This window comes from Oncorhynchus gorbuscha, linkage group LG05, assembly GCF_021184085.1.
Source record: "Oncorhynchus gorbuscha isolate QuinsamMale2020 ecotype Even-year linkage group LG05, OgorEven_v1.0, whole genome shotgun sequence".
NCBI classification, from domain to species: Eukaryota; Metazoa; Chordata; class Actinopteri; order Salmoniformes; family Salmonidae; genus Oncorhynchus; species Oncorhynchus gorbuscha.
The window spans coordinates 54,255,052-54,269,771 of record NC_060177.1 but is presented as its reverse complement, the minus strand read 5'-3'; the positions used below and the strand labels follow the sequence as shown (position 1 = coordinate 54,269,771).

General features: G+C 44.6%; 1 protein-coding gene across 1 annotated transcript in view; it reads left to right on the top strand.

Moving 5' to 3' along the window:
• The first annotated feature begins 13,285 nt into the window (after positions 1-13,285).
• LOC124036065 (vacuolar protein sorting-associated protein 13A-like) overlaps positions 13,286-14,720 on the top strand; it is a 54,601-nt gene continuing 53,166 nt past the window's right edge. Inside the window, exon 1 of the mRNA XM_046350187.1 lies at positions 13,286-13,651. Coding sequence (XP_046206143.1) covers positions 13,552-13,651 — 100 coding nt within the window. The 5' untranslated portion in view covers positions 13,286-13,551. The remainder of the gene's footprint in view (positions 13,652-14,720) is intronic.

Sequence of the window (14,720 nt, the reverse complement as noted above, 5' to 3'; positions counted from 1 at the left end):
ATGATTGGGAGAATGTCATATGGTCAGATGAAACCAAAATATAACTTTTTGGTAAAACCTCAACTCGTCGTGTTTGGAGGACAAAGAATGCTGAGTTGCATCCAAAGAACACCATACCTACTGTGAAGCATGGGGGTGGAAACATCATGCTTTGGGGCTGTTTTTCTGCAAAGGGACCAGGACAACTGATCCATGTAAAGGAAATAATGAATGGGGCCATGTATTGTGAGATTTTGAGTGAAAACCTCCTTCCATCAGCAAGGGCATTGAAGATGAAACGTGGCTGGGTCTTTCAGCATGACAATGATCCCAAACACACTGCCCGGGCAACGAAGGTGTCATGTTTTGTCATATATTGTCTTGTCCTTGTGCTTTCCCTTCTGTTCGTTTCCCCCTGCTGGTCTTATTAGGTTCTTTCCCTCTTTCTATCCCTCTCTCTCCCCCTCCCTCTCTCTCTCTCTCTCTCTCTATCATTCCGTTCCTGCTCCCAGCTGTTCCTCATTCTCCCAACTACCTCATTTACTCTTTCACACCTGTCCCCTATTTTGCCATCTGATTAGAGTCCCTATTTCTCCCTCTGTTTTCCGCTTCTGTCCTTGTCGGATCATTGTTTGATGTTTGCTGTGCTGCGTTCTTGTTCCGTCGTGTTTTTGCCTTCTTCAGATGCTGCGTGTGAGCAGTTGTCTATGTCAGCTACGGCCTGTGCCTTCCCGAAGCGACCTGCAGTCTGTGGTCGCGTCTCCAGTCGTTCCTCTCTACTGACGAGAGGATTTCAGTTTTCCTGTTTGTATTTTCCTGAGATAATTTCCAGGATTATCGTTTTTGTTAAAGACTGGAATAAAGACTCTGTTTCTGTTAAGTCGCTTTTGGGTCCTCATTCACCAGCATAACAGAATGATCCGACCAAGAATGGACCCAGCGACTACGGATTCTCTCTACTCTACTGTCGAGTTCCAGGGAGCGATGCTCGGCAGACACGAGCAGGAATTGTCTGCTGCTTGTCATGCCGTTGAGACCCTGGCCGCTCAGGTCTCCGACCTCTCAGGACAGTTTCAGAGTCTTCGTCTCGTGCCACCAGCTACTTCCTGGTCTTCCGAGTCTCCGGAACCTAGGGTTAATAACCCACCATGTTACTCTGGGCAGCCCACTGAGTGCCGCTCCTTTCTCACCCAGTGTGATATTGTGTTCTCTCTCCAGCCCAACACATACTCAAGAGAGAGAGCTCGGATCGCCTACGTCATATCACTCCTTACTGGCCGGGCTCGGGAGTGGGGCACAGCTATCTGGGAGGCAAGGGCTGAGTGTACTAACGATTATCTGAACTTTAAAGAGGAGATGATACGGGTTTTTGATCGTTCCGTTTTTGGGAAAGAAGCTTCCTGGTCCCTGTCTTCCCTATGTCAAGGTAATCGATCCATAATGGATTACTCTATAGAGTTTCGCACTCTTGCTGCCTCCAGTAACTGGAACGAGCAGGCGTTGCTCGCTCGTTTTCTGGAGGGACTCCACGCTAAGGTTAAGGATGAGATTCTCTCCCGGGAGGTTCCATCCAGCGTGGATTCTTTGATTGAACTCGCTATTCGCATTGAACGACGGGTAGATCTTCGTCACCGAGCTCATAGAAGAGAGCTCGCGTTAACTGTGTCCCCCCTCTCCCCGACACTACCATCTTTCCCCACTGACTCAGGTGTTGAGCCCATGCAGCTGGGGGGTATTCGCATCTCGACTAAGGAGAGGGAACGGAGAATCACCAACCGCCTCTGTCTCTATTGCGGTTCCGCTGGTCATTTTGTCATTTCATGTCCAGTTAAAGGCCAGAGCTCATCAGTAAGCGGAGGGCGACTGATAAGCGCTACTACACTGTACTCTCCGTCAAGTACCTGTACTACCTTGCCGGTCCATCTACGCTGGACCGGATCGGCAGCTTCCTGCAGTGCATTAATAGACTCTGGGGCGGAGGGCTGTTTTATGGACGAAGCCTGGGCTCGGGAACATGACATTCCTCTCAGACAGTTAGGGAGCCCACGGTCATGTTCGCCTTGGATGGTAGTCCTCTCCCCAGTATATTATGTGAAACACTACCTTTAACCCTCACAGTATCTGGTAACCATAGTGAGACCATTTCTTTTTTGATTTTTTGTTCACCTTTTACACCTGTTGTTTTGGGTCATCCCTGGCTAGTGTGTCATAATCCTTCTTTTGATTGGTCTAGTAATTCTATCCTTTCCTGGAACGTTTCTTGTCATGTGAAATGTTTAATGTCTGCTATTCCTCCTGTTTCTTCTGCTCCCTCTTCACAGGAGGAACCTGGTGATTTGACAGGAGGGCCGGAGGAATATCATGATCTGCGCACGGTCTTCAGTCGGTCTAGAGCCACCTCCCTCCCTCCTCACCGGTCGTATGATTGTTGTACTGATCTCCTCAAGAAGCGTTTGGCATCCGCTCCTATCCTTGTTGCACCTGACGTCACTAAACAGTTCATTGTCGAGGTAGACGCGTCGGGGGTGGGCGTGGGAGCCATTCTGTCCCAGCGCTCCCATACTGACGATGGGGTCCACCCTTGCGCGTATTGTTCTCATCACCTGTCGCCGTCGGAACGTAACTATGATGTGGCTAACCGCGAACTGCTCGCCATCCGTTTAGCCTTAGGCGAATGGCGACAGTGGTTGGAGGGGGCGACCGTTCCTTTTGTCGTTTGGACTGACCAAAAGAACCTTGAGTACATCCGTTCTGCCAAACGACTCAATGCGCGTCAAGCTCGTTGGGCGTTGTTTTTCGCTCGTTTCGAGTTCGTGATTTCTTATCGCCCGGGTACTAAGAACACCAAGCCTCATGCTTTATCCCGTCTCTTCAGTTCTTCTGTAGCGTCTACCGATCCCGAGGGGATTCTCCCTGAGGGGCGTGTTGTCGGGTTGAATGTCTGGGGAATTGAGAGACAGGTCAAGCAAGCACTCACTCACACTCCGTCACCGCGCGCTTGTCCTAGTAACCTTCTTTTCGTTCCTGTCTCTACTCGTCTGGCTGTTCTTCAGTGGGCTCACTCTGCCAAGTTATCTGGCCACCCCGGCGTTCGGGGTACGCTTGCTTCTATTCGCCAGCGGTTTTGGTGGCCTACTCAGGAGCGTGACACGCGCCGTTTCGTGGCTGCTTGTTCGGACTGCGCGCAGAATAAGTCTGGTAACTTTTTTTCTGCTTCTGCTCCTGGTCTTGCTGGGTCTCAGTCTGCCCCCAGCCACCGCATCTCTCCTGCCCTTGCTGTGTCTCAGTCTGTTCCCTGCCACCGCATCTCTCCTGGTCCTGCTCCTGCACTTGCTGTGTCTCAGTCTGTCCACAGCCACCGCCTCTCTCCTGTTCCTGGTCTTAGCCTTGCTGTGTCTCAGTCTGTCCCTAGTTGTTACTCTCCTGGCCTGTTTGGTCCTGATTGCTCACACGCTTACAGTTCTCTACCCGTGTCTCATTTTTATAAGAGTAATAGCCCTAGATTCCCTCTTCATCGTCTCCCGTTACGGTCCTGAGGAGAGGAGTTGGGTTCTTTCTCGGGACGTGCTGGACCGTTTGTTGATCTATGATTTCCTCCGTTGCCGCCAGGGTTCCTCCTCGAGTGCGCCAGGAGGCGCTCGGTGAGTGGGGGGGTACTGTCATGTTTTGTCATATATTGTCTTGTCCTTGTGCTTTCCCTTCTGTTCGTTTCCCCCTGCTGGTCTTATTAGGTTCTTTCCCTCTTTCTATCCCTCTCTCTCCCCCTCCCTCTCTCCCTCTCTCTCTCTCTCTCTCTCTCTCTATCGTTCCGTTCCTGCTCCCAGCTGTTCCTCATTCTCCTAACTACCTCATTTACTCTTTCACACCTGTCCCCTATTTTGCCCTCTGATTAGAGTCCCTATTTCTCCCTCTGTTTTCCGCTTCTGTCCTTGTCGGATCATTGTTTGATGTTTGCTGTGCTGCGTTCTTGTTCCGTCGTGTTTTTGACTTCTTCAGATGCTGCGTGTGAGCAGTTGTCTATGTCAGCTACGGCCTGTGCCTTCCCAAAGCGACCTGCAGTCTGTGGTCGCGTCTCCAGTCGTTCTCTCTACTGACGAGAGGATTTCAGTTTTCCTGTTTGTATTTTCCTGAGATAATTTCCAGGATTATCGTTTTTGTTAAAGACTGGAATAAAGACTCTGTTTCTGTTAAGTCGCTTTTGGGTCCTCATTCACCAGCATAACAGAAGGAGTGGCTTCGTAAGAAGCATTTCAAGGTCCTGGAGTGGCCTAAGCAGAGGAGATCTGCATGGAGGAATGGGACAAAATACCAGCAACAGTGTGTGAAAACTTTGTGAAGACTTACAGAAATCGTTTGACCTCAGTCATTTCCAACAAATGGTATATAACAAAGTATTGAGATAAACTTTTGTTATTGACCAAATACTTATTTTCCACCATAATTTGCAAATAAATTAATAAAAAAATCCTACAATGTGATTTTCTGGATTTCTTTTTGTCATTTTGTCTGTCATAGTTAACGTGTACCTATGATGAAAATTACAGGCCTCTCTCATCTTTTTAAGTGGGAGAACTTGCACAATTGGTGGCTGACTAAATACTTTTTTGCCCCACTGTATATACATATACAGTGCCTTGCGAAGGTATTCGGCCCCCTTGAACTTTGCGACCTTTTACCACATTCCAGGCTTCAAACATAAAGATATAAAACAGTATTTCTTTGTGAAGAATCAACAAGTGGGACACAATCATGAAGTGGAACGACATTTATTGGATATTTCAAACTTTTTTAACAAATCAAAAACTGAAAAATTGGGCGTGCAAAATTATTCAGCCCCCTTAAATTAATACTTTGTAGCGCCACCTTTTGCTGCGATTACAGCTGTAAGTCGCTTGGGGTATGTCTCTATCAGTTTTACACATCGAGAACTGAATTTTTTTCCCATTCCTCCTTGCAAAACAGCTCGAGCTCAGTGAGGTTGGATGGAGAGCATTTGTGAACAGCAGTTTTCAGTTCTTTCCACAGATTCTCGATTGGATTCAGGTCTGGACTTTGACTTGGCCATTCTAACACCTGGATATGTTTATTTTTGAACCATTCCATTGTAGATTTTGCTTTATGTTTTGGATCATTGTCTTGTTGGAAGACAAATCTCCGTCCCAGTCTCAGGTCTTTTGCAGACTCCATCAGGCTTTCTTCCAGAATGGTCCTGTATTTGGCTCCATCCATCTTCCCATCAATTTTAACCATCTTCCCTGTCCCTGCTGAAGAAAAGCAGGCCCAAACCATGATGCTGCCACCACCATGTTTGACAGTGGGGATGGTGTATTCAGGGTGATGAGCTGTGTTGCTTTTACGCCAAACATAACGTTTTGCATTGTTGCCAAAAAGTTCCATTTTGGTTTCATCTGACCAGAGCACCTTCTTCCACATGTTTGGTGTGTCTCCCAGGTGGCTTGTGGCAAACTTTAAACAACACTTTTTATGGATATCTTTAAGAAATGGCTTTCTTCTTGCCACTCTTCCATAAAGGCCAGATTTGTGCAATATACGACTGATTGTTGTCCTATGGACAGAGTCTCCCACCTCAGCTGTAGATCTCTGCAGTTCATCCAGAGTGATCATGGGCCTCTTGGCTGCATCTCTGATCAGTCTTCTCCTTGTATGAGCTGAAAGTTTAGAGGGACGGCCAGGTCTTGGTAGATTTGCAGTGGTCTGATACTCTTTCCATTTCAATATTACCGCTTGCACAGTGCTCCTTGGGATGTTTAAAGCTTGGGAAATCTTTTTGTATCCAAATCCGGCTTTAAACTTCTTCACAACAGTATCTCGGACCTGCCTGGTGTGTTCCTTGTTCTTCATGATGCTCTCTGCGCTTTTAACGGACCTCTGAGAATATCACAGTGCAGGTGCATTTATACGGAGACTTGATTACACACAGGTGGATTGTATTTATCATCATTAGTCATTTAGGTCAACATTGGATAATTCAGAGATCCTCACTGAACTTCTGGAGAGAGTTTGCTGCACTGAAAGTAAAGGGGCTGAATAATTTTGCACGCCCAATTTTTCAGTTTTTGATTTGTTAAAAAACTTTGAAATATCCAATAAATGTTGTTCCACTTCATGATTGTGTCCCACTTGTTGTTGATTCTTCACAAAAAAATACAGTTTTATATCTTTATGTTTGAAGCCTGAAATGTGGCAAAAGGTCGCAAAGTTCAAGGGGGCCGAATACTTTCGCAAGGCACTGTACCTCTACTGGTATACCAGTTTTTCAGGGAAGTTAGGAACCAATATACACAGGCAGTTAGGAAAGCTGAGGCTAGCTTTTTCAAGCAGCACAAACTCAAAAAAGTTCTGGGACACTGTAAAGTCCATGGAGAATAAGAGCACCTCCTCCCAGCTGCCCACTGCACTGAGGATAGGAAACATTGTCACCACCGATAAATCCACTTGAATTTCAAAAAGCATTTTTCTACGGCTGGCCATGCTTTCTACCTGGCTACCCCTACCCCGGTCAACTGCCCGGCACCCCGCACAGCAACTCACCCAAGCCTCCGCCATTTCTCCTTCACCCAAATCCAGATAGCGGATGTTCTGAAAGAGCTGCAAAATCTGGACCCCCACAAATCAGCCGGGCTAGACAAACTGGACCCTCTATTTCGAAAATGATCTGCCAAAATTGTTGCAACCCCTATTACTAGCCTGTTCAACCTCTCTTTCTGAGATTCCCAAAGATTGGAAAGCTGCCATGATCATCCCCCTCTTCAAAAGGGAGAGGCACTCTAGACCCAAACTGCTACAGACCTATATCTACCCTACCATGCCTTCCTAAGGTCTTCGAAAGCCAAGTTAGCAAACAGATTACCGACCATTTTGAATCCCACCGCACCTTCTTCGCTATGCAATCTGGTTTCAGAGCTGGTCATGGGTGCACCTCAGCCACGCTCAAGGTCCTAAACGATATCATAACCGCCATCGATAAGAGACATTACTGTGCAGCCGTATTCATCGACCTAAGCAAGGCTTTCGACTCGGTCAATCACCACATTCTTATCGGAAGACTCAACAGCCTTGGTTTCTCAAATGACTGCCACACCTGGTTCACCAACTACTTCTCTGATAGAGTTCAGTGTGTCAAATCGGAGGGCCTGTTGTCTGAACATCTGGCAGTTTCTATGGGGGTGCCACAGGGTTCAATCCTCGGGCCGACTCTCTTCTCTGTATACATCAATGATGTTGCTCTTGCTGCTGGTGATTCTCTGATACACCTCTACGCAGACGACACCATTCTGTATACTTCAGGCCCCTCTTTGGACACTGTGTTAACTGACCTCCAATCGAGCTTCAATGCCTTACAACTCTCTTTCCGTGGCCAACTGCTCTTAAATGCAAGTAAAACTAAATGCATGCTATTCAACCGATCACTGCCCGCACCGGCTCGCCCGTCCAGCAGCACTACTCTGGATGGCTCTGACTTAGAATACGTGGACAACTACAAATACCTAGGTGTCTGGTTAGACTGTAAACTCTCCTTCCAGACTCATTTTAAGCATCTCCAATCCAAAATGAAATCTAGAATCGGCTTCCTATATCGCAACAAAGCATCCTTCACTCATGCTGCCAAACATACCCTCATAAAACTGACCATTCTACCGATCCTCGACTTCATCGATGACATTTACAAAATAGCCTCCAACACTCTACTCAACAAATTGGATGCAGTCTATCACAGTGCCATCCGTTTTACACCAAAGCCCCATATACTACCCACCATTGCGACCTGTACGATTTTGTTGGCTGGCCCTCGCTTCATACTCGTTGCCAAACCCACTGGCTCCAGGTCATCTACAAGTCTCTGCTAGGTAAAGCCCCACCTTGTCTCAGCAGCACCCACCCATAGCACGCGCTCCAGCAGGTATATCTAACTAGTTACCCCCAAAGCCAATTCCTACTTTGGCCGCCTTTCCTTCCAGTTCTCTGCTGCCAATGACTGGAACGAACTGCAAAAATCACTGAAGCTGGAGACTCATATCTCCATCACCAGCTGTCACAGCAGCTCACAGATCACTGCACATAGCCCAACAAGTGCTGACATGCAACTACACATAGACAATAACCCACAAAACCAACATGGAAACCTAAATAGGATCCCCAATCAGAGACAACGACAAACAGCTGCTTCTGATTGGGAACCAATTCAGGCCACCTTAGACCTATATATACCTAGACAAACCAAAACCCCATAGCTGTACAAAAAAACCCAGACAAGTAAAAAACACACATACCACCCTCGTCACACCCTGACCTAAACAAAATAATAAAGAAAACAACGATAACTAAGGTCAGGGCGTGACACCACGTTAATTCTCCTAACCTGCCACATTAATTCTCCTAACCTGCTATGTTAGTTATCCTGACCTGCCACGTTAATCATCCTGACCTGCTAAATGATTTATCCTAACCTATCATGATAATTATACTAAGCTGCTACATTTATTCTCCTAACCTGCCATGTTAATTATCTTAACCTGCCTAACTGGTTCAGCTAAAATGCTACAAGGAAGCAGGAAGTAGCCACGCAAAACAGTCTTGAGTGGCAACAGATCTCCCCAATTGGCTGTTAGGTTTCGACTTGACACACCCACTGGTGTTGATCCTCCCACTTGTTTCGCAACGCCCACTTTCAGACACTCCACATACACAGTTACCCCATAGTAGAGAATGGTGGAGACCTCTAGTGGCCACCATGTTTCCACCATTTTAAAGTGGTCAAAGTATTCAACTGGGTCGGGACTCCTATGGGTTGTAGCCACTGAGGTATAATAACTGGAGACTGCATCCAAGATGTCCAACAGTTGTTTTCAAGCTTATCTACTCATATTTGTATATGCCGATTCGTGGACCGTCTATGTCCGAGTTGCATCCGATTTATATGAACCAACATCAAATGCGCAGTAGCACTCAAAATGTGCACCGGGAGCAGCAGCGACATCATCAGGTCATCCAAAAAACATGGTAGATATTTACATTTTACATTTAAGTCATTTAGCAGACGCTCTTATCCAGAGCGACTTACAAATTGGATATAAACATTTTATATCTTCCTTGTGAGTGATGTAAAACAAAATTGGCCTCAGCGACAATTATTTGAGTAATTCAATTGATGTTTTGTGCACAATGGTGATTACTAAAAAGTCTTACGATGAATTTTCTAGTCTGATTTCTCTATGTGGCCGTCTAGGGAAATTGTCTTTCTGGGCCGGGTATCAGTTAAACTGCGGTACCGAAGCAAACCTGTAGGAGAAGTCGAAACCATGCTTCTGGGCCGGAACACTGGGCCCTTGGTTGTAGCCTCATTGCCTGACGCTTCGAACACACCGACTGTATTTTTTGTTTTCCGATTCAAGTAGTACAAGAAGTACATTCATTTCCAATGGAGCATTGCGTTGCAGAGGTAGTTGCAGTGCGTTCTGTGTGGTCGAACGTATGCATCAAATTGCATGTGTAGACTTGACAGAAAGTAGCAAAATGTGAATGTTGAATTTTTGTTGCACACATATCCAGTAAACAAAATGTGTGATTTACATAATAAAAACAGTTTGACTGGAGAATTTCTTTACATGTTTTTATTCATTTATTTGCCAAGGATATTATTTATTTGATGACATCCATAAATTAATTGTGAGAGACTATAATATAATTTCCCTCAAATGCAGTTTTGGCGGGAAATGCAATAATACATAGTCAAGATAGAGTAGGCTCTTTCAACAATGAGACCAACGTTGTAGAAGGTTGTCTTGATCGCGCCGTTGAGTCGTGACCAGACCCGCCGAAAGCGCAGGTCTGTGTGTTCCCAGAGACGGTTAAAGTCCCGAAAGCAGGCAGGGGAGTTCCACGGTCTCATTCAAGAGCTACGAATGTTTGGAGAGGAATTCCGAAGTTACTTTCGTCTGGACCGAAGCCAGTTTGATCACCTGCTCCAGATGATTGGAGCCAGGATCGCCCGGATGGATACCAACAACCGGGAGTCCATCAGCCCAGTTGAACTCCTGGCGATTTGTCTCCGGTAAACTACATTCTAGTACATTTTTAAAGCATTTGATACCATAATTGATTGATACATTGTTTTTATGTGCAACCTAGCTAGCTAAAATGCTCTCTAGTTAATAGTTCCTATTTGATATCAGATGTACTTTTACAGAATCATTAGGATGATAACTTTCCCAAAGTTAGTTTATAATCCTTTTTTAATTATGCAATGTCACCAAATGAAAAGAAAGTTGAGGTGCCTTCTCCCCTGATGAAGGTAGGCTAGTCTTCTCCAGGACGCATTGTTGTTCAATACAGTTACAGTCATTAATTACATTCTTATTGGACTCACATACACTCTTAGAGAAAAAGGTTCCAAAAGTGTCCTTCTGCTTTCCCCATAGGATAACCATTTTTGGTTCCAGGTATAAGCCTTTGGGGAAAATGTTATACATGGAACCCAATAGGGTTCTACTTGGAACCAAAAGGGGTACTACCTGGAACCAAAAAGGGATCTCCTATGGGTACAGCCGGAGAACCCTTTTAAGTAGATAGTACCATTCTTTCTAAGAGTAGAGTTGGCCTGGACTACAGTTTATTGATATAGTCGTAGACTGAATTGTACAGTTTCAAGACATTGTTAATGATGGTTGATGATTATTACAATCTAATTAGTAGAGCATAATAAACAGCAATGAGGTAGCTATATGAGTAGATAGAATATGTGGGTGGAATTCAAGTTACACACAATATTGATAATTCTTTTGAATTATATTTTAGATTCTTGGCGATAGGGGACTCCTACAGGACCATTGGATTCAGCTTCCGAGTTGGACGGTCCACGGTGGCAGGCATTGTCCCCTCTGTGGCACAAGCCATTTGGGACATACATGCTTGTCCCCAAGGAGGAAGACTGGAGGGCCATCGCTGCCGAGTTCCTGGAGAGGAATTTCCACAACTGTCTTGGCTCCATTGAAGGGAAACATGTAGTAATCCAGGCTCCACCGTGCTCAGGTTTGCAATTCTACAACTACAAGAGTATATATTCAGTTGTACTCTTGGCTGTAGTAGATGCCATCTACTGTTTCCACTTTGTCGATGTTGGTGCTTACGGGAAGGGGAGTGATGGCGGGACCCTCCGGGACTCTGCCTTCGGCCAGGCACTTCAGGATGGCACCCTGGAGATTCCACCACCTGCATCACTCCCTGGAGCTGAAGACCTGGGACCTGTTCCCCACGTCTTCGTCGGCGATGAGGCCTTCCCTTTAAGACCCAACCTCATGAGGCCCTACGCTGGACGCCAGCTGCCATTGCCAAAGCCTGTAAGGATCTTTAACAAACAATTGTCCGGGGCAAGGTTAGTTGTTGAATGCGCCTTTGGGATTATGGCAGCCCGGTGGAGAATGTATTGGAGAGTGCTTGGTCTCAGCCCCTCAAATGTCGATGATCACACCGACAGCGTTATTGCATTTTGGTTCAACAGAAGTACATTCATTTCCAATGGAACACTGCGTTTGCCTTGCAGTATTGAGTTGCAGAGGAAGTTGCAGTGCGTTCTGTGTGGTGCATATGTAACAGTTATTAAAATACTTTGTGACTTTCAACAGGTTCATATATTAATATAGCATGTTGATTTGTTATTATGCATGCCTGTGTAACATTATAGCTTCCGTCCCTCTCCTCGCCCCAACTTGGGCTCGAACCAGGGACCCTCTGCACACATCAACCACAGTCACTCACAAAGCATCGTTACCCATCGCGCCACAAGGGGAACAACTACTTTGAGTTCTCAGAGCGAGTGACGTCACCGACTGAAACACTATTAGCACGCACCACCACTAACTAGCTAGCCATTTCACATCGGCCACACCTGCATCCTGGGAAATAGGGGAGCGCATACCTTTTGCCCTGTGTGCTTGTGCTCAAATAATTTTATTGCACTTGGAGAGTTAGGCACACTTTTTCTGTCATGTTCAGGAAAGTTAGATTCCTTTAAGTACAGAGTCATGAATAATGTTGTATATTTAGAGTTTACTCATAAGTGGATGGTATTGTAAAGATGCTATTGTAATTGTACTTGTTAGGATGATATTAACATTCTGAATTCAACATGTGGTTACGAGCTAGCTAAGGTACTGTATGTGTTATTGTAGCTATTGTGTATTGTGCGTCTATGTTGTAGAGAGAAGCGACGATTGGCAGAACATATTTGTTCTCTACAAATGTTTTGCCTTTTCTTTTGGATGCAGGTATGTGGTTTTATCTACAGTGAGGGGGGGAAAGTATTTGATCCCCTGACGATTTTTGTACGTTTGCCCACTGACAAAGAAATGATCTGTCTATAATTTTAATGGTAGGTTTATTTGAACAGTGAGAAACAGAATAACAAAAAAAAACAGAAAAACTTGTGTCAAATGGTATAAATTGATTTGCATTTTAATGAGGGAAATAAGTATTTGACCCCCTCTCAATCAGAAACATTTCTGGCTCCCAAGTGTCTTTTATACAGGTACACGAGCTGAGGTTAGGCTCAAATATTTTTTCCCTCACTATATGTAAAATGAGCGTTGTGTTGATGCATTATAAGGAGAGGCTGTTCTCACTTTTGTATTTTAAAATAATTGATGCACTTGGAGAGAGGCAAAGTTTGGCAGAACATTTGTGCTCTACAAATGTTTTGTCTATTCTTTTGGATGCAGGAGAGAACTCTGATACATTAAAGCAACCTGATCTCTGAAGTCCACGGCTTTAGTCTTAATCAATCACACACAACGCTGTCACATACTTATAATGGCAGACGTAAAGATGAGTCCTCTATATAAATTACCCATATTTGGGCCATGGCTAGAATGGATACAGATTTTGTCAAATTAACTAAAAAGTTGAAATGTTTTTCATTTTACCTAAACCTTTCCCTAATTAAATTTTTTACTTATCTTAACCTGATATGTTAATTCTCATAAACTGCCACGAACCGACAACTCTTGACTCATCGATCCACCTACAACACTCGCTAAGTATGCATTATCGTCTGGATGTGTGCAACACAAATTCAACATTGAACTTCTGCTACAGCTTGACAGAAATTGTAGCAGAAAGTGTATGTTGAAATGTTGATGCACACATGTCCAAATGATGCCGCCTGAGAACCATTTTCCACAAAATACTGTAGGTGTGACCTAGGCGTGACGTTAATTTTACGAAAGCTGCAACCTTTCCAGCCATGATCGTAAATTTCTACCTGTTCACCACTCATTAGGGCTCCATGTGAATCATGGACCATAATTATGGTTCCTATTCTGTCACGGACTGTAACGATAATCTTTGGCAAGAGGAAGGTGAACCTTGCAGTGGATACTCCAAAGAGAATAATCTATTGACGCAAACACATGGCGTCAAGACCGTCCATGTGACGGAGCGTCGTTGGATATTTCAAGAAACAGGACCAACCAGCTGTCATTATTAGCGACGGGCGAGCGAGTTAAGCGTTAAAACTGAATGTAAACATGGTGACCGAGAGGTGAACGAAACAGCAACATGGTCTTCGAAAGCGTGGTGGTAGATGTCCTAAACAGGTTTTTAGGGGATTACGTTGTAAACCTTGACAGCTCACAACTCAAGCTCGGGATTTGGGGAGGTAACGATTATTTGTTACGGTTAGCTTCTTTGCTAGCCACCCTAGCTAGTTAGCTAAACGTCAGTTCAGAAACCTGCAGCTGTCACTGTCATGATTGTTGTCTTAGATGTTAGCATTAGACAATGCTGCTGTGCTTGTTTGCTGATGGCAGGTTTACTAGCTACTACAGTACTTACTTATTTGTTAGCAAGGTTTTGTAGTCAATTGGCTAGCTACATAATATTAGTTTGCTAGCTAGCTGTTAAGCCAGCTAGTTAGCTAAATTGGCTAACGTTAGCTGGAATCTGCTAGCTAACCTAAGTTAGTTAGATAGCTACACTGTTTACACAAAAGTATGTGGACACCCCTTAAAAGGAATTGATTCGAATATTTCAGCCACGCCCTTTGCTGACAGTTGTATAAAATCGAGCACACAACAGTTGTGTGCTATAGACGTTGGCAGTAGAATGGCCTTTCAACGTGGAACCGTCATAGGATACCACCTTACCAACAAGTCAGTTAGTCAAATATTTGTCCTGCCCCGGTCAACTGTAAGTGCTGTAATTGTGAAGGGTAAATGTCTCGGAGCAACAATCAAATGTTATTTGTCACATACACATGGTTAGCAGATGTTAATGCGAAATTATTGTGCTTCAAGTCCTGACTGCAGTAATATCTTTAAAATTTTTACCTTTATTTAACCAGGCAAGTCAGTTAAGAACAAATTCTTATTTTCAATGACTGGGTTAACTGCCTGTTCAGGGGCAGAACGACAGCTCGGGGGTTTGAACTTGCAACCTTCCGGTTACTAGTCCAACGCTCTAACCACTAGGCTACCCTGATCCAACAAGTAATCTGACAATTCCACAACACCTACCTAATACACACAAATTTAAGGGATGGAATAAGAATCTATGGATGAGCGGCATAGGCATGATCGTATAAAATACAGTATATACATATGAGATGAGTAATGAAAGATATGTAAACATTATTAAAGTGGCAATAATAAATCACGATGACCGGTTGGTTACCATTGGCCTTAGCAGTATCTAGGCATATTTCATTTTAGAAAGATATGATACTTGGA